At 45.6% G+C, this 14,409-nt stretch overlaps 1 protein-coding gene across 6 annotated transcripts in view; it reads left to right on the plus strand.

Moving 5' to 3' along the window:
* Positions 1-14,409, plus strand: part of rgs12b (regulator of G protein signaling 12b) — a 46,955-nt gene that overhangs the window by 26,915 nt on the left and 5,631 nt on the right. For all 6 annotated transcript variants that reach the window (XM_031560025.2, XM_031560026.2, XM_031560028.2 and 3 more), the window contains exons 4-11: positions 5,064-5,085; positions 9,506-9,675; positions 9,896-9,988; positions 10,723-10,866; positions 11,830-12,009; positions 13,024-13,168; positions 13,478-13,572; positions 13,932-14,126. In XM_031560025.2, coding sequence (XP_031415885.1) covers positions 5,064-5,085; positions 9,506-9,675; positions 9,896-9,988; positions 10,723-10,866; positions 11,830-12,009; positions 13,024-13,168; positions 13,478-13,572; positions 13,932-14,126 — 1,044 coding nt within the window. The remainder of the gene's footprint in view (positions 1-5,063; positions 5,086-9,505; positions 9,676-9,895; positions 9,989-10,722; positions 10,867-11,829; positions 12,010-13,023; positions 13,169-13,477; positions 13,573-13,931; positions 14,127-14,409) is intronic.

The raw sequence follows: 14,409 nt of genomic DNA on the forward strand, positions 1-14,409 counted from the left end.
TATTTCCCAACTATTTGAAGGGCGACATTCCCAGGAAGTCCTTGTGCCATGTCATAGACTCCAATCAAACCGTGGTTATCTTGTTGACATGTTTTGTTTGACTGGATCGATGAGTGGTATCCTTAGCAAAAAGCGTTCCCAGGTCTCCTAGCAAAGTTGCCCGTAGCACAGTGATTGTGGCCTATCCATAATATTGGATATGTATGGATCTGAGCTCCTCAGTGACATTCAATGGCACTTGTTGTTATTTATTTATTTGTTGTTATTTATGTATTTGTTTGATTGTTGTTATTGAACAGCTCCCTGGAGGTACTTTGAACCAGCAGTTATCCCCGATATTATGTTTTTAGATGTTGTCAGGGTAACGATGCTTTCTCAGTGTTTACATCACACTTTTATTTGAATTGTCTTGAGGGCAGAAATGTCTGCAAATTGAGTTTCTGAATAACAGGTTGATGACTCAGGATTGTCTTTGCCAGGTGAGACAGGTCTTTTGTGTGAGCCCAATCTCAGAAGCACAGCATGAGGGCTTCTCTTGGACCCCCATTATGATGTATTCGTGCTTATCTATTAATGTATATGTGTGTGTGTGTGTGTGTGTGTGTGTGTGTGTGTGTGTGTGTGTGTGTGTGTGTGTGTGTTTGTCCATCTGCTGCGGTGGTGAGTGGGTCATAGAATGTGCTGCTCATCTGGAAATGTGAATTCTGGTATTCCCACATATCGAACTACCACACTGTGTGTGTGTTTGTGTATAAGCGTATGGTCTTGTATCATATGCCACATATCTGTCCCTTCCCTGGAAAATGAAATAAACCAAGTGGTCTCAGCCATTATTATATTTCCATTTTATTCCAGACACCGCCACGGTCACATAGAATGAAGGCTGGAGACTTCACTAAAACTAACACAAACTATTCTTAGTCAACATGATCTAGCCTATATGAAAACATACGGTTTTTGTGTAGACTGCTCTATAAATCAGTTTCTCTCGTTTGGAGTCGTCTGGTATCCTAATATACAGTTTCCCCTATCCAAAAATCTGATCCCCTAAATGCTTCCCCACTTCTATTTTAATTTAGCATGACTGTTATGATGGATGAAGATTGGAGATGATCTAACATTTTTGGGGGGTATGTGGGGAGAAGATGAGGAGGAGAGAAAAAAACGGATCCAACCGCATCCTAGAGATGCTCTCTGGTTTTTGCTGAGCTGCAGTTTGTCTGCAGGCGTTTGAAGGCCCAGTTGGTGCTCTGGTTTGTCTTTGTTGTGTTTGGTACCAGAGGTTTGCAGCCAGACCCCCATTGTGGCCCCATGGCCTCTGAAGGCCAAGGCTAGTTGTCTGGAGGTCTGAAGTGAACCCCCTTATAGATAGAAGGACATGAGACAGAGAGAGAGAGAGAGAGAGAGAGAGAGAGAGAGAGAGAGAGAGAGAGAGAGAGAGAGAGAGATTGGGGTAGGGGTAGGGGTGGGAGGAGTTAAAGGCCTGGAAAAAAACCACTGACATTTTATTACATGTGGTGGGACGTTTCTGCCAAGAGAATAGCAGGATCCACAGGAATGAGGAGAGAGAGAGATGAGGCGGGATGGGGAGAGAGAGAGAGAGAGATAGAGAGAGACATGAGGAGGGAGAGAGAGAGAGAGAGAGAAGAGAGAGAGAGAGAGATGAGGAGGGATGGGGAGGGGGTTGAAGAGTGCGGGGCAGGAAACATATGCCTCAGCATACTGTATGCAGCATCAACAGAAGACTGCTGCCACGCCTCACAGTCTGGAAGTCATCAACGCTGGCTGACTCCTGAGAAAACGAGAGAGAGAGAGAGAGAGAGAGGAGGGGGAAAGGAGAATTGAAGAAAGAGGAGAAAACAGGGTAGAGGGGAGGCAGAAGAGGTGGGTGAGTTTGAAAAAGAGGAGAGCTGTGAGAGTTACAAGGTGTGCTCAAAGAGTTCCAAGACTGGTTGATATTTCGCTGGATTACACTTGTAGTCAAACTCACCCTTGCTGCCTTCCCATGTCGTTTTGCAAAGTGCAGATGTCGCATGGTAACAACAACATAAAAACATTGACTTTTTGTCATTTGACATTTTGTCAAATTAGCACCAAAGCATACAATTCAGTCAGACAACCTGTGATGAAGATATAATATCTGTACTGTTGTTTTATTGCGATTCTGACACTCTGAAAACCATTCATCAATACTTCACATAGTATTTGTATCGTCAGTATTTTGAGAGGTTCTCTATGTGAAATGGCATACGTTAACCAAACACTTTCTATCCACTGGGGGGCCTTGAATCAGGTTAATGGCAGGTATGTTGGTCGTTGTGAGGAGTGTGGATCCCATCCGAGTGATCTAAAATGGCCTAGTGGGTTTTGCCCATTTGAACTACCACCAGTTTACACTCCATTAGCCTTAGGCTTGTGCTCTCAGCCCCTAGTGGGACATTGCTTGCCGTGGCCTGTTGGAGGTATGCTAGCAGCCGTTTTCCGCCCGATCGTCATTACATACAATTCAAAGAGTGGAACACTGTGTATTATGTACACCTCACACTGACCCGCAATGTATCAAGACATACCTTTGCCCTAAACATGGGTAGGTAGAGGTAGAGCAAGATGTCCATTGTTTTGATTGGGGCCTGTTTTCCTCCTGGTTTATGTTGGTTTTGCCTGCTTTTCTTATTTTTCGGACTTGATCCTAATACCAGGACAGAACAACCGTAGCAGGGCGTAGTGACAGCAGGGTCATGTCCAGAAACTGGAAAACCTCATAAATAACTGCACTTGTTGCCGTCCATTTGAATTTAACATCGCAAAAAAGGAAGAATAACGGAGTTATAGAGGAGCCTCAGTGCAATGCAAGTGATTATACAGAACAAGAAATGAAAACGAAATTGTTAAAAATATCTACAAAGCATTTTCAAGCTTAATTCATTCAATGTTACATGCATGCATGCACATATTCTGCTTTTATGACCAATATAAGGAAAAGTTGTATGGTCAGGATCATCCTTTTTCTCCCTGTGACCCTGTGGTCAGGAGAAATTGCCCTATGCATGGCCACTGAAGGCTGCAGGCAATATAGGGAGCACGCATTTAAGCAAGCTGATGAAAGGTTAGTCTTTTGACCAATTGGGATCATTTGTCTGGTATACTAAGCCATCATGCGCCAAGCATCACACTGGTGCAGGTAACCTCCTGGGATCTGTTGTTTTCCAATTGTACACGTTTTATGACCACAGTGTAGACCTATTGATCACACTTCTCACAGTCCAGTGTTGGAAATTCAATATTTCTTCCACCAACCGAAGATTCTAAATTCTACCAGCCATATTTTTTACCAGCCACCATTTTGTAACTGCACCTTTGTGTGTAACTGACTGTTGTGTAGTGCTTACATAGTGATACACATTTTCCCCATAAAACAGTATTCAGTTGATATTTATTCACAAATGCTTATTCATTTTGTATTCTCTCTCCCTCACACCACACACACACACACTTATTATATGCGCAATGTAACAACAAATAGTCTGTAGAATTAGTCTAGTCAACTTTGTGAATTCCTAATAAGGAAGTGCTCTCCAGCTTTGACTTTCACGTCCAAACCTTACTCTGATTGGTCGAGATGCAGAAGGAGACGTAGATAACTTTTACCTAACCGTGGCTGCAAAGGCTGGTAAGTAACAACACTATTTATGTAGGATGCCTGACAATTGAGTTGACTTTTTCATGGAATGATTCAATCTCGTCAATTATGTTTGTTAAATGCCCCCTTTGTTTACGTGGTACCGTGGCTGGTAGGTTGATCAAATTAACTGGTGGCGGGTTTCAATTCCAACCCTGTCACAGTCCCATATGGGCCAGGGTCCCTCTCTCCTGTCACAGATCCATAGGGGCCAGGACCCCTCTCTCCTGTGTGTGAAGTGTAATTAGAAGGAGCTGTGCGGGGAGTCTTCCTCTCGTTCCCTTATCTGAGCTGTCTGCCATAGCTCTGAGCCACAACATGTCTGGGCACATGCAAACACTGGCACAGGATGGCGCTGGGGTGTGTGTGTCTGTCTGTCTGTCGGTCTGTCTGTCGGTCTGTCTGTCTGTCTGTCTGTCTGTCTGTCTGTCTGTCTGTCTGTGTGTCGTGTGTAAGTGTGTGTTTTTGTTTGTGCGTGTTTTTTGTATGTGTGTGTTTCAGAATTGAGTGTTTCAGAGTGTCAGTGCCAATGAGTGCAGTCGATGGTCAGTGTCAAAGGACTATCTTTATCTGTCTTTCCATATGACTGCTCATCACTCCCCACTGATCATAGAAATTCCTGCCGCCTCTGATGTGCCTCTGTGCGGCCTGGTTCCAATGAGTGTACTCTCTGAGGGTTGGTGCTCTCCCTGTAGCCTCTCCCTGGTCTTCATAGGAAGTGAGTCAGTGTGTCCTAGGAGGAACAGGTTGTGGCGCTCACACACAGCCTCACAGCTGATAGGCCTCCCACTCAGTAAAGCCTGCACCTATGATGACCTCATGTCTCAAGCACCCTCTTCTGCTGTGGCTTTCATATTCATGAGGGAGGCTATTGTTGTCTTGGCTTTCAGGCTTCTTAGATTCCCAATTGAGAAACAGGAAGCAAGTTGCCAAAGCAGCTGCCCTCATGTTACCTGGGCAGTGGCATAGTTAGATCCAGGTATTTGTTAAATATATATATATATATGTATTTATTGGTATGTTTCTGTGTGTTTGTATGTGTGGTAACCTTCTATAGTCCGTCCCACACAACAGTGGGAAGGGCTGTTCATCTCTCAAGAGGAGGAGGTGGTTTGTGAGGTCAGTGTGCCATAGCCACGCCCCCAGGCACATCACATTAAGCAGCGCGGGACAAAAGGGTGTTACCAGTGAAACTGGAGGAACTGGTGTGTGTGTGTGTGTGTGTGTGTGTGTGAGCGAGTTAAGTGAGTGAGTGTACGTGTGCTGGTGTGCTGGTGTGTGTCAACCCTCCAGAGATCACTGCCCTGCCACACTATTTGACTCTCGGATGTTGCCATGAAGAGACGCCCTCACCTCACCAATGTCTCTCTGTGTTCTCTTGCAGTCTGCAGCGGTCTCCGATGGCGGTGAGTACCTCACTCCGATCTCCTGACCGCCGAGTCTCTCCCTCCCATCTGCCTCTCCACTCTCCTCTCGCTTAAGCGCACGGCCACCTGGCCTCTGTCCCCTTGCTCAGAGCTCATGTGTGGGAGATGGGTTCCTGTGTCTCCTCGCTCTTGTTTTCTTCCGCATAGCTTTGTAGTTTTTAATCCCCACTGCGGGTTGTTATGCTCGTACGGGCCTTGCTTTAACTTTCTTTTAAAAAAGGGCGTAGTCTGTTCCTAAATGTCTGAGTGTTAACTAATTTCTCCTCAGGCTTTCTACCTGCTCTCATACTTCAGTCTATCAGTTCATGTGTTTCATCTAAGCTTGCCAATTCACCCTCCCTTTCCAGTGTGTGGTTGAAAACATGTGTGCCTTCATTGTGTCCTGCTTCTAAACATGCTACTCCTTCCCCTTATCTGTCCCTTTTGTAGTTCAGTTCAAATTCTGTACAATGTGTCCTTCCTCCCTGTGTTGTCTAACTATACTTCAGAAGGCATGGCTGCATTTCTATCAGCATAGAGCTCATTGTTGGGCTGGCAGATAAAGAGTAGAATTGAATGTACAGTAAATTGGCATAATGAAGATGATGCAGAGAGGATACTGTGCTGGTCCCTCTCTCTCTCTCTAGGTACTTCTTTCTCTCTGTGTCAGATAACACCTGATAAGATTGGCTTTCTTTAGCGTGGTGTTGCCAAAAAAGACTCTTGGATAGTAGGATGTGTATTGTATCAATGTTTGTGTGTGTCCATCTTGTATCTTGTATGACTGTGTATGGTTTGCTTAACCCACGGAACAGGATGGGATTAACCCACGGCATGTTTTTATCATGACCAGTGCAGGGCAGGAACTCTTTACTGTGATTGTGTAAGCACTGAAATATCGTTAGTCTGGCCACTTCATCATGTGTCCTTTCACCTACCCCTGCAGAAGCAACAGACAGGTCATCAGTGGCAGAAGTGCATGGCTATCTTATGCTTTCTCAGAGTTGAAAAGTTTAAGTCATTATCATGGAACTGAATGGCCTGGTGATTGTGTACTCACAGTGCTACTAGGACCAGATTTCAAGCACACCTCAGAACTCCCCTTACCACATAATTAAATAGGAATTATAACCTCAGGTTTGGCAATAGGGTTAATCAGGATACCATATTGGATTGAGCCAAACCAGACAGAAAGGGCCCAGACCCCCCCCCCAAACACAAACACTCACACAGACACACACACACACATTCACTTTCATTTACACGTGTGAACATTTGTGCAATGTTTGCTGAGTGTTGGAATCCTTACCCTTCTTTGCATAACAAAAGGTCTCGGGTGTGAGAGGCAGCTGTGTTGTAATTGGAGGGGCTGCTCGTAGACCATCTGTGAGGAGATGAATGGCCCCAAATCCACTTTTTTTTGAGTGGTGGGACAGAAACAGGAAACAAGTTATGGCTACAGATCTGAATGGAACTAGATCTGAAAATCTTCAGGGTTAGTGTGTGTGTGTGTGTGTGTGTGTGTACGTGCATATGTGTGTGGCTGGGAGAAGGAGAGGGCGTGAAACTGTCTAAAGTTGTGGCCTCCTGCTGTGAGAAAGGAGGAACATTTCCTTTGTGGTTTCTCTGACACCCTTGGTGGATGTCAGATTTGACCCCACTATGTAATGGCCTTTTCCCTTGGATGTGTGTCAGTATGTGGCTCTCTAGACATTCACTCTCACCCAAGAGGTTAAAGCAGCTGACATTTTTAAAAGCTACAAAGGGTTGACATGTGGAAGTCAGCCTGGTCACACAACATATGATCTCAGTTGTCAGCTGTCCTTGAATCAGTTAAGTTCTGTCACTCTTACTACCTTCAGTGGAATGTGAATTTGGGAGGCTGATTCTGAGTCAGTTGTAGTGAGCCTAGTAATTGAATCCCCTCGCACCACTGATAGGGTAGTACGGTAAACATGAGGTTATCCTAGTGTCTTTTGATTGGTCAGTTTCCAGCTCAGAATGTAACCAAGCTTATTCAGCCTAGACACTGACATTTGCATGTGGTCATTAGGCTTTATTAGGCAGTGTTAATCATAAATGTAAGTAATAAGCTACATGTTGATTAGCCTAAATAAAGACACTCTTATGGAAGCTGGAAAAAAATCATCAAGCTAGTAGTGCATAGTGTGCTAAATCCTGTACTCCAGAAGCCACAGGTCACACTGTTGTTAGTCTGCATTCCAGGCTTGTGGTTTGGCGCACTTACAAAAGCATTCAAGGGGCTAAGGTGTATTTGCATTAACTTTTGTGCAGCTCTGGTGGCGGACTAATTTGTAGAAGAAAAAAAAAAACATTTCCTCAAATGAGAAAGGATTACATTGGCTTGTTTTACATGATTTATAGATCTGGTCGGGTTACTGTAGAATGAATATGAAGTTGCAGTGCCAGCCACTGGAATGTGAAAAGGCTCTACCATTTGAGTTGGACCATTGACAAGGCTATTATCTAGTAGCTTCAGCGCTTCAGCTTGGCTGTTTGCAGCCACAATACAGTAGCTAGTTGATAATGAGGGATGAATTCTTTCACACGATGGTCTCTATGGTGATCCCACGTACTGAAAGGCCTCATTGACGGATATTTTGTCAGCCTCGGCGTCAGTGTACTGAGCCCTGTGGACAAGGCTGCGTTTGCCTTGTTTTGAATGTGATTTAGTGCTGCTCTAAGTGTGCAATGCTATATGCTGCACTGTCGTAACAGAGGCGGACATTAATATTGCAGTGCTGCTGTTGCTCCAGCAGTCTACGGTTCCCTCCTCTTCTCTTCCCTTTCAATTATTTATCGCAGGAACTCTGTGGTGCCTTTTGTACCAGGGTATGTAGGATCTGTTTCCCGCACGAGAGCCTGTGTGTGTGTGTGTGTGTGTGTGTGTGTGTGTGTGTGTGTGTGTGTGTGTGTGTGTGTGTGTGTGTGTGTGTGATAAAGTGTCTCTTCAGTGGCATTGAGCTTCTTTGCTCATCACCAGAGCCCCAGTGTGCTCCCTGCGCTTGCTTTGTCGGGCAGTGCGATGTGGGGGCAAACGCTCACGTTGATACATGCCCACTTTGTCAGCTCAGGAGATAGTGTTTGAGCGGGCACAGGCCGGGGCATGGAAGTTAGGGCCTGGTGGCCCCTCGGCATGAAGTACCTGGCCAGGTGGCACCACAGTGGCTCTTACCAGCTTTACCCAGGTAAGCTAGGCATGCTGCCTTTGCATGGGGCTTACTCACAGTTTGCCAAGGTGTACATTTCACCGGGGTTATTGCTGGACCCGAGCTTGGAACACAGATCGCTAAGGACACAGGTAGCGGAGAAACTAGTAAAGAGATGCTTGATCCAAGTTGATTTGATCCACAGAGAAGGATTTTGTTAAAAATAACACATCAGAAAGAAAGAACACATCAGACGCATTGGTGCACCTCTGGACTGTTTTGCTGTTTACTGACACTAGTGAGGGAGATTGCTCTCTGGCTACGGAAGTGTTTTCTCATGTCTTTCTGAATTGTGGTGATTAGTGAGTGTAGAGAAACAGTTGCATGTTGAAAAGTTTCCATTGTGAGACTGGAGATGGAAATGTGAGCCTGGAAACGATGTGGGTAAAACAAACAAACAAACAAAACTGTCTTTCTTTATCACAGTGTTTTTCCCAGTCCTCAAGTCAGACCAGTCAAAAGTTTCCAGTAGCTCTGACACTGTTGGCTTCAGTGTACCAGATGCCCAAGGGCAGGATATCTGTAGGATTAGTAAAATAGTGCTAATATTTATAACCATTTAGTTACCATTGTTAACCATATCGGTTGCCTGAAATAGGATGAAATATCCCTACTCTTGTCTTCCTCCCTCACTGTAGCTGGTGGATTGGACTGTCTTGGTCATGGAATGTTGATTCCTATTCAAGCTTGAGCTGAAATCTTATTATCTGTGTGAGATATGTGACTCGCCCTGAGGCATGCGTGGGTCTTGACTGCATGAGGGTTCCAACTACCTGTTGTATTGTCTGCGTCATGGACTCAAGTCAACACCTAGAAATGATGACTGATAATGTGGAACTGTACCGGGTGACTGTGCTGTGTGGGTGAAACTACTATGTGATTTGTTTGATAGACTCCCCAACCAGGTCCTTCCTATAATTCTCAGCTAGGGGTGGTGCACATGGCATTTACTCATGTTCTCATGTACATTTAGTCATAGATGTCAGAGTTGTACATCAATAGGAACTGAACTCTGAGACCTAACGTTCCTAGTCCCTCCCTCTACCCCGGTCCAGTTGATGTCAGTGTGTTTGTACGTCCATGCAGCCTGTATATGTCAGTGTGTTTGTGCACCTGCATGTGTGTGTGTGTGTGTGTGTGTGTGTGTGTGTGTGTGTGCTCGCATGTGGTAACAAGTATCGCCTCCACAGAGCTGAACAGCGGTGATCTGAAGGGCTGTGGCAGTGACAACAGCCTGAACAGCAACGCCAGCCTGCCCAGCGTACAGTGCCACCGGCGCCACACGGAGCGCCGCGTGGCATCATGGGCCGTGTGCTTCGAGCGCCTGCTTCAGGACCCCGTCGGCGTCCGCTACTTCTCGGTACACCAGCTTAAACTGATTTACACATAAACCCTGCTGAATATCTGTTCAATTTGCTTTGAATGGCTTTGTATTGCATTGGTTTGTTTTTGTTTTTGCACTGCTTTGTTTATACTGTGGACTAGCTGTTAACTTAAAAAATACAAATAAAACATTAGCCTAAATGCAGTTGGCTAAATTGTGTCACGAGCGGTTGCTTAATTTACTTCTACAATCTTAGGAATTCCTGAAGAAGGAGTTCAGTGAGGAAAACATCCTGTTCTGGCAGGCCTGTGAGTTTTTCAGCCATGTTCCAGAGACGGATAAAAAGCAGGTAAGAGATGCCCATCTCAGCAACACTAATCCACCTGTGTGGCCCAGCAGTCAGATATATGGCAGCACACTCAATGCTGGGTTTGTGCTTGTCTCATTGGTGTCAATATTTACTGATCAGTTCAAACTTGGTGAGATCGCTATCACTGCCATCAGAGAGGCTCTCTGCATTGAGGCCATAAGGATCAAATTACTACTCCCAGGGTTTAAAGGTGATTATAGCTATAGTTGGCAAAGAGAATACTGGGGTGTTTTGACAGGACAAGGGGTTCGTTTTTGCAGTTTGTAGAAAACAAACTAATGCTATTGTGCAGATGTCACAGAAATTGGTGTGTATTCGAGGAATTGAGGGGAAATTTTTAGGCCTGAAGTATGTAACACTATTAGTTGCATTGCATGACAGAGAGACACTGTTTGTCCAATAAGGTTGGGAACCCCCCCAAGAGAAATAGTGCAGAACTAGAGCACAGTTCCTGATGATGGTTTTTCATGGGAGGTTATGTGGTCAGGGTTTCATAAGCTTCCTTGAATCAAGATTGTGTTCTGGTGTTCTGTGTGACTGAAATGGTGGTCCTGACGTGGACAAGTGGCCTCACAAGGGTTTGCAAAACTAGTCTCCTTGAAAGTTAAGCTCATGTGAAACCACCTGCATCCTTCTGTGTCACAACACAGGCACTATCTCTCCCGATCTCCCTAACGATCACCCTTCTCTCCTCTCCTCTCCACCCCACCCAGCTCTCCCAGAGGGCCCGCGAGATCTACAACAGCTTCCTGTCCAGCAAAGCCACCACGCCCGTCAACATAGACAGCCAGGCCCAGTTGGCTGATGACATCCTCAACGCCCCCCGGCCCGACATGTTCAAGGAGCAGCAGCTTCAGGTAGGACCCCCTCCGCCTCCGTCTGTTATGGACTCCAGCTACAGTCATTAACCCCTCCGTCTGTTATGGACTCCAGCTACAGTCATTAACCCCTCCGTCTGTTATGGACTCCAGCTACAGACATTAACCCCTCCGTCTGTTATGCCGTCTCAACACGGACTCCAGCTACAGACATTAACCAGTGGAAGCGCATCAGTGCACTGAGCTGAGCTTCTCATCTTTGGTCCTTGGTTCTTGTGCCTTCAACATCCTCCTCAGTGCATTGATGTACTTCCAGTAGTTAATGTTTTTTAGCCAAGTTTATTATTGTGAGCCTTAGGCCATGCTTGTGGCTAGCGGCCCCCGCAAAAAAAAACTTTTCATTTGTGTGGCGACACACATTCACAACAGGATCCTTTGTGGTTAGCGAGAGGAAGACGGGGTGGCGTTTGAGCTAAGATAGGAACCCAGTCACGCGGACATAAATAATGGCCCTCCACACTGCGCTGCCCTCACGGGCCGAACACGCCTGCCACATGACAACACCCTGGGCCCTTCCAAGAGCCGAGATGCACTTCCTGTCTGATGAATGTGCGATTTGTCTGGAGTAGAAGGGGTCGCTTGGCAGGGCTGATTACATGCCAAATCATCAGTACAAGCACAAAGAGACAGCACAAACAGCAGTTTTGTCTCACAATGTCACCTTTTCATCATCTCTTTTTATCTGTTCATCGTGGAACTGCCACGGCCCCTTTTTTGGTCATCTCTTAGAAAGCACACACACAAGTGGTTGATGATGGAATAAACATTTGATTTATCTACACTGTTCTGTATCGAAAGAACAATTATTCATGCAAGAGTTTGATCAAACAAAGGATTCTCTTTATAGATAGCTGCCTCTAATGCGTTTAAGAATTGTAGCTTTTTTATGTACACAAAAAACATACATACATATCTCTAAATGCTTCCCTTTGTCTCTGTCAGATTTTCAACCTGATGAAGTTTGACAGCTACACACGCTTCCTCAAGTCATTTCTGTATCAGGAGTGCATGCTGGCCGAGGTGGAGGGCCGCCCCCTGCCTGACCCCAACCAGATCCCCAGCAGCCCCACCTCCAAACACAGCACCAGCTCAGACCGCTCCAACTTCTTCACTCCCAAGAAGGTACACACACACACACACACACACACACACACACACACACACACACACACACACACACACACACAAATATATATAAACTCCCTTACTCTCTCTCTTTCTCTCTCTCTCTCTCTCTCTCTCTAACACACAGACACACACACAAATATATATATAAACTCCCTTACTCTCTCTTTCTCTCTCTCTCTCTCCTCTCTCTTCTCTCTCTCTCTCTCTAACACACACACACACACGCACAAAGTGCATATAGATACATACAAACAATCTGAAACATGCCTATAACACACACACACACACACACACACACTCCCTCACATAAACAGATCCACAATAACAAACAAACTGATGCACTCAATCACTCACTTACTCGCTCACTCTCACACGCGCACACACACACAGAGAGAACATGGTTATCCCCAAGCTTTGCCAAACTGACGCGTTGGAAAATCTGTTGTAACGAGTTGGAGCAACTGTGCAGCTACACTGTCAGTCTGTGTGCATACCTACTGCATTTATCTGTGTGCAACCAATAAACACCTGCTTAGCCTCTAGGTGTGAGATTGCTAGCTCATCTGTTAAATTGATTTAGTCTGCTTGCGAACACTGACCTAGCATAAGAAATAAAAAGGATTGGGAAATGGTGTGTGTACAAAAGGAAAAGGAAATCTACACAGATGTCATCAGCTGACAGCTGCCAATACCTCCATACATTGAAGTGATACTTTGTGCATTAGTGTATATTTGACTCATTTCACACTTATTTGAAACCCCTTGTTGCATGTCTGCGTATGTTAACATGCGGCTCAACATGTGATTTAAGACTGGCTCAGTAGACTAGCTCTGAATTTGTCACACCTCAAAGCTAATTTGTAAGGAACTTGCCTTGACCCTGTTAAATCCGTGATTGAATCTGCGACTGGGAGGCACTTGAGTTAGAGCCCCTCATAAAGTCTCAGTGTTCTGCGGCGCCCCGTGTGACAATCGCGATGACTGAATTTATGAGCGCTGGTGTTTCAGGAGGACAAGAAGAACAAATCTGGGCGGTCCCTGAACGATGACAGCAAGGATGAGCAGTGTGACAAAAAGAAAGGGATCTTCTTCTCATGGTCCCGGAACAGGAGCTTTGGAAAAGGCCCCAAGAAGAGAGACCTGTGTGACTACAGTGAGTAGAAGGACGTTTTCCTAGTTCCCTCAGGGTCCAAATTAGAGGAAGCACTCGCAAAGGAAATGCCCCTGATAATGGATACCCCAGGGACAGTGTTGTGGGGAATATCAGTTTGATTTTTTTGTTGATGTTGATTGTTTTGTTTGTACATTATTTACATGTATTTTCACTAGAAATGTGCATTCTTCAGAAGGGTTGAAACATATTTTTAGATTTTATGTTGTTGGTGTAGATGTTCTGGTGTTTGTTTTCTTTGTATGTTACTCTTTAACTATGTGAGTCCTTGCTGTGGTGCCGTTCCCACAGGTTTCACTGGCAGTAATGGCCGACGGGAATCCCAGGGCTCTTTATCCTCGGGGACCAGTCTGGAGTTGGGCACCTCAGGCTCGGGCAAGAATGAGGTCAGTGAAGCCAGTGAACTCCAAAATGTCTTAATCTGCCGGTTTTGTCCTTGCGTCTTGTTCTATGTCATATGCACGTCGAACCTCCTGGAACCCACTAGGCCCATAAGACCAGTTTTTCAGTTAAATTAAAGCTAAAGTTAAAAATGAAAGTTTTATGTTCAGATTCAGTCAAATGGCCCCTATCTTATTGCCACGTAAAACTCTCTCTTCTGGGTTGACTGTGATCCATTTTGTCCCGGGGATGTCCAGGTGCTCCTCGTGCGCGAACTACAGAACAACAGAACCATCTGGTTTGTGTCTCCTCGGTGACTGCAGGCATATTTACACCCCCATTCATTCCCCCCCCCTCCACGCAGGGTGACACGTCGCGGAACTCCATGTCCTTGATGGAGCGTGTGGTGAGGCACTGCAACATCAACCTTCCGGACGGTTCTTGCTGCTCGGTACCCATCAGGCCCGGCGTGTCCATCCGCGAGGTGCTGCACGGGCTGTGCGAGAAACTGTCCATCAACCTCGCCGCCGTAGATCTGTTCTTGGTGGGAGGAGAGAAGGTATGAGTGGACCCCTTCAGGTCCCAGAGTCTGAAGCAGAGTTATGGGACTGTGCTGTGCATGAGTTTGTGTACAGAGCTCTAAGAAGCATTCTCAGGTGTGCTCTGTTTGTTTTGCCCGATATTTAATACCTCAGAGTTTTGTTAGGGTGGGCGGCCACTGGAGTTTGCTCAGTGGTGTGTGGGTGTGTGTTGCCTGTGTCTGTGTGTGTTATCTGATATGTCATACCCCTGTGTTTGGCCGGCTTCATAATTGACTAACTGTGTGCTTTTGTCTTTGTCTT

The sequence above is a fragment of the Clupea harengus genome, chromosome 22 (assembly GCF_900700415.2).
Source record: "Clupea harengus chromosome 22, Ch_v2.0.2, whole genome shotgun sequence".
Taxonomy (NCBI): Eukaryota; Metazoa; Chordata; class Actinopteri; order Clupeiformes; family Clupeidae; genus Clupea; species Clupea harengus.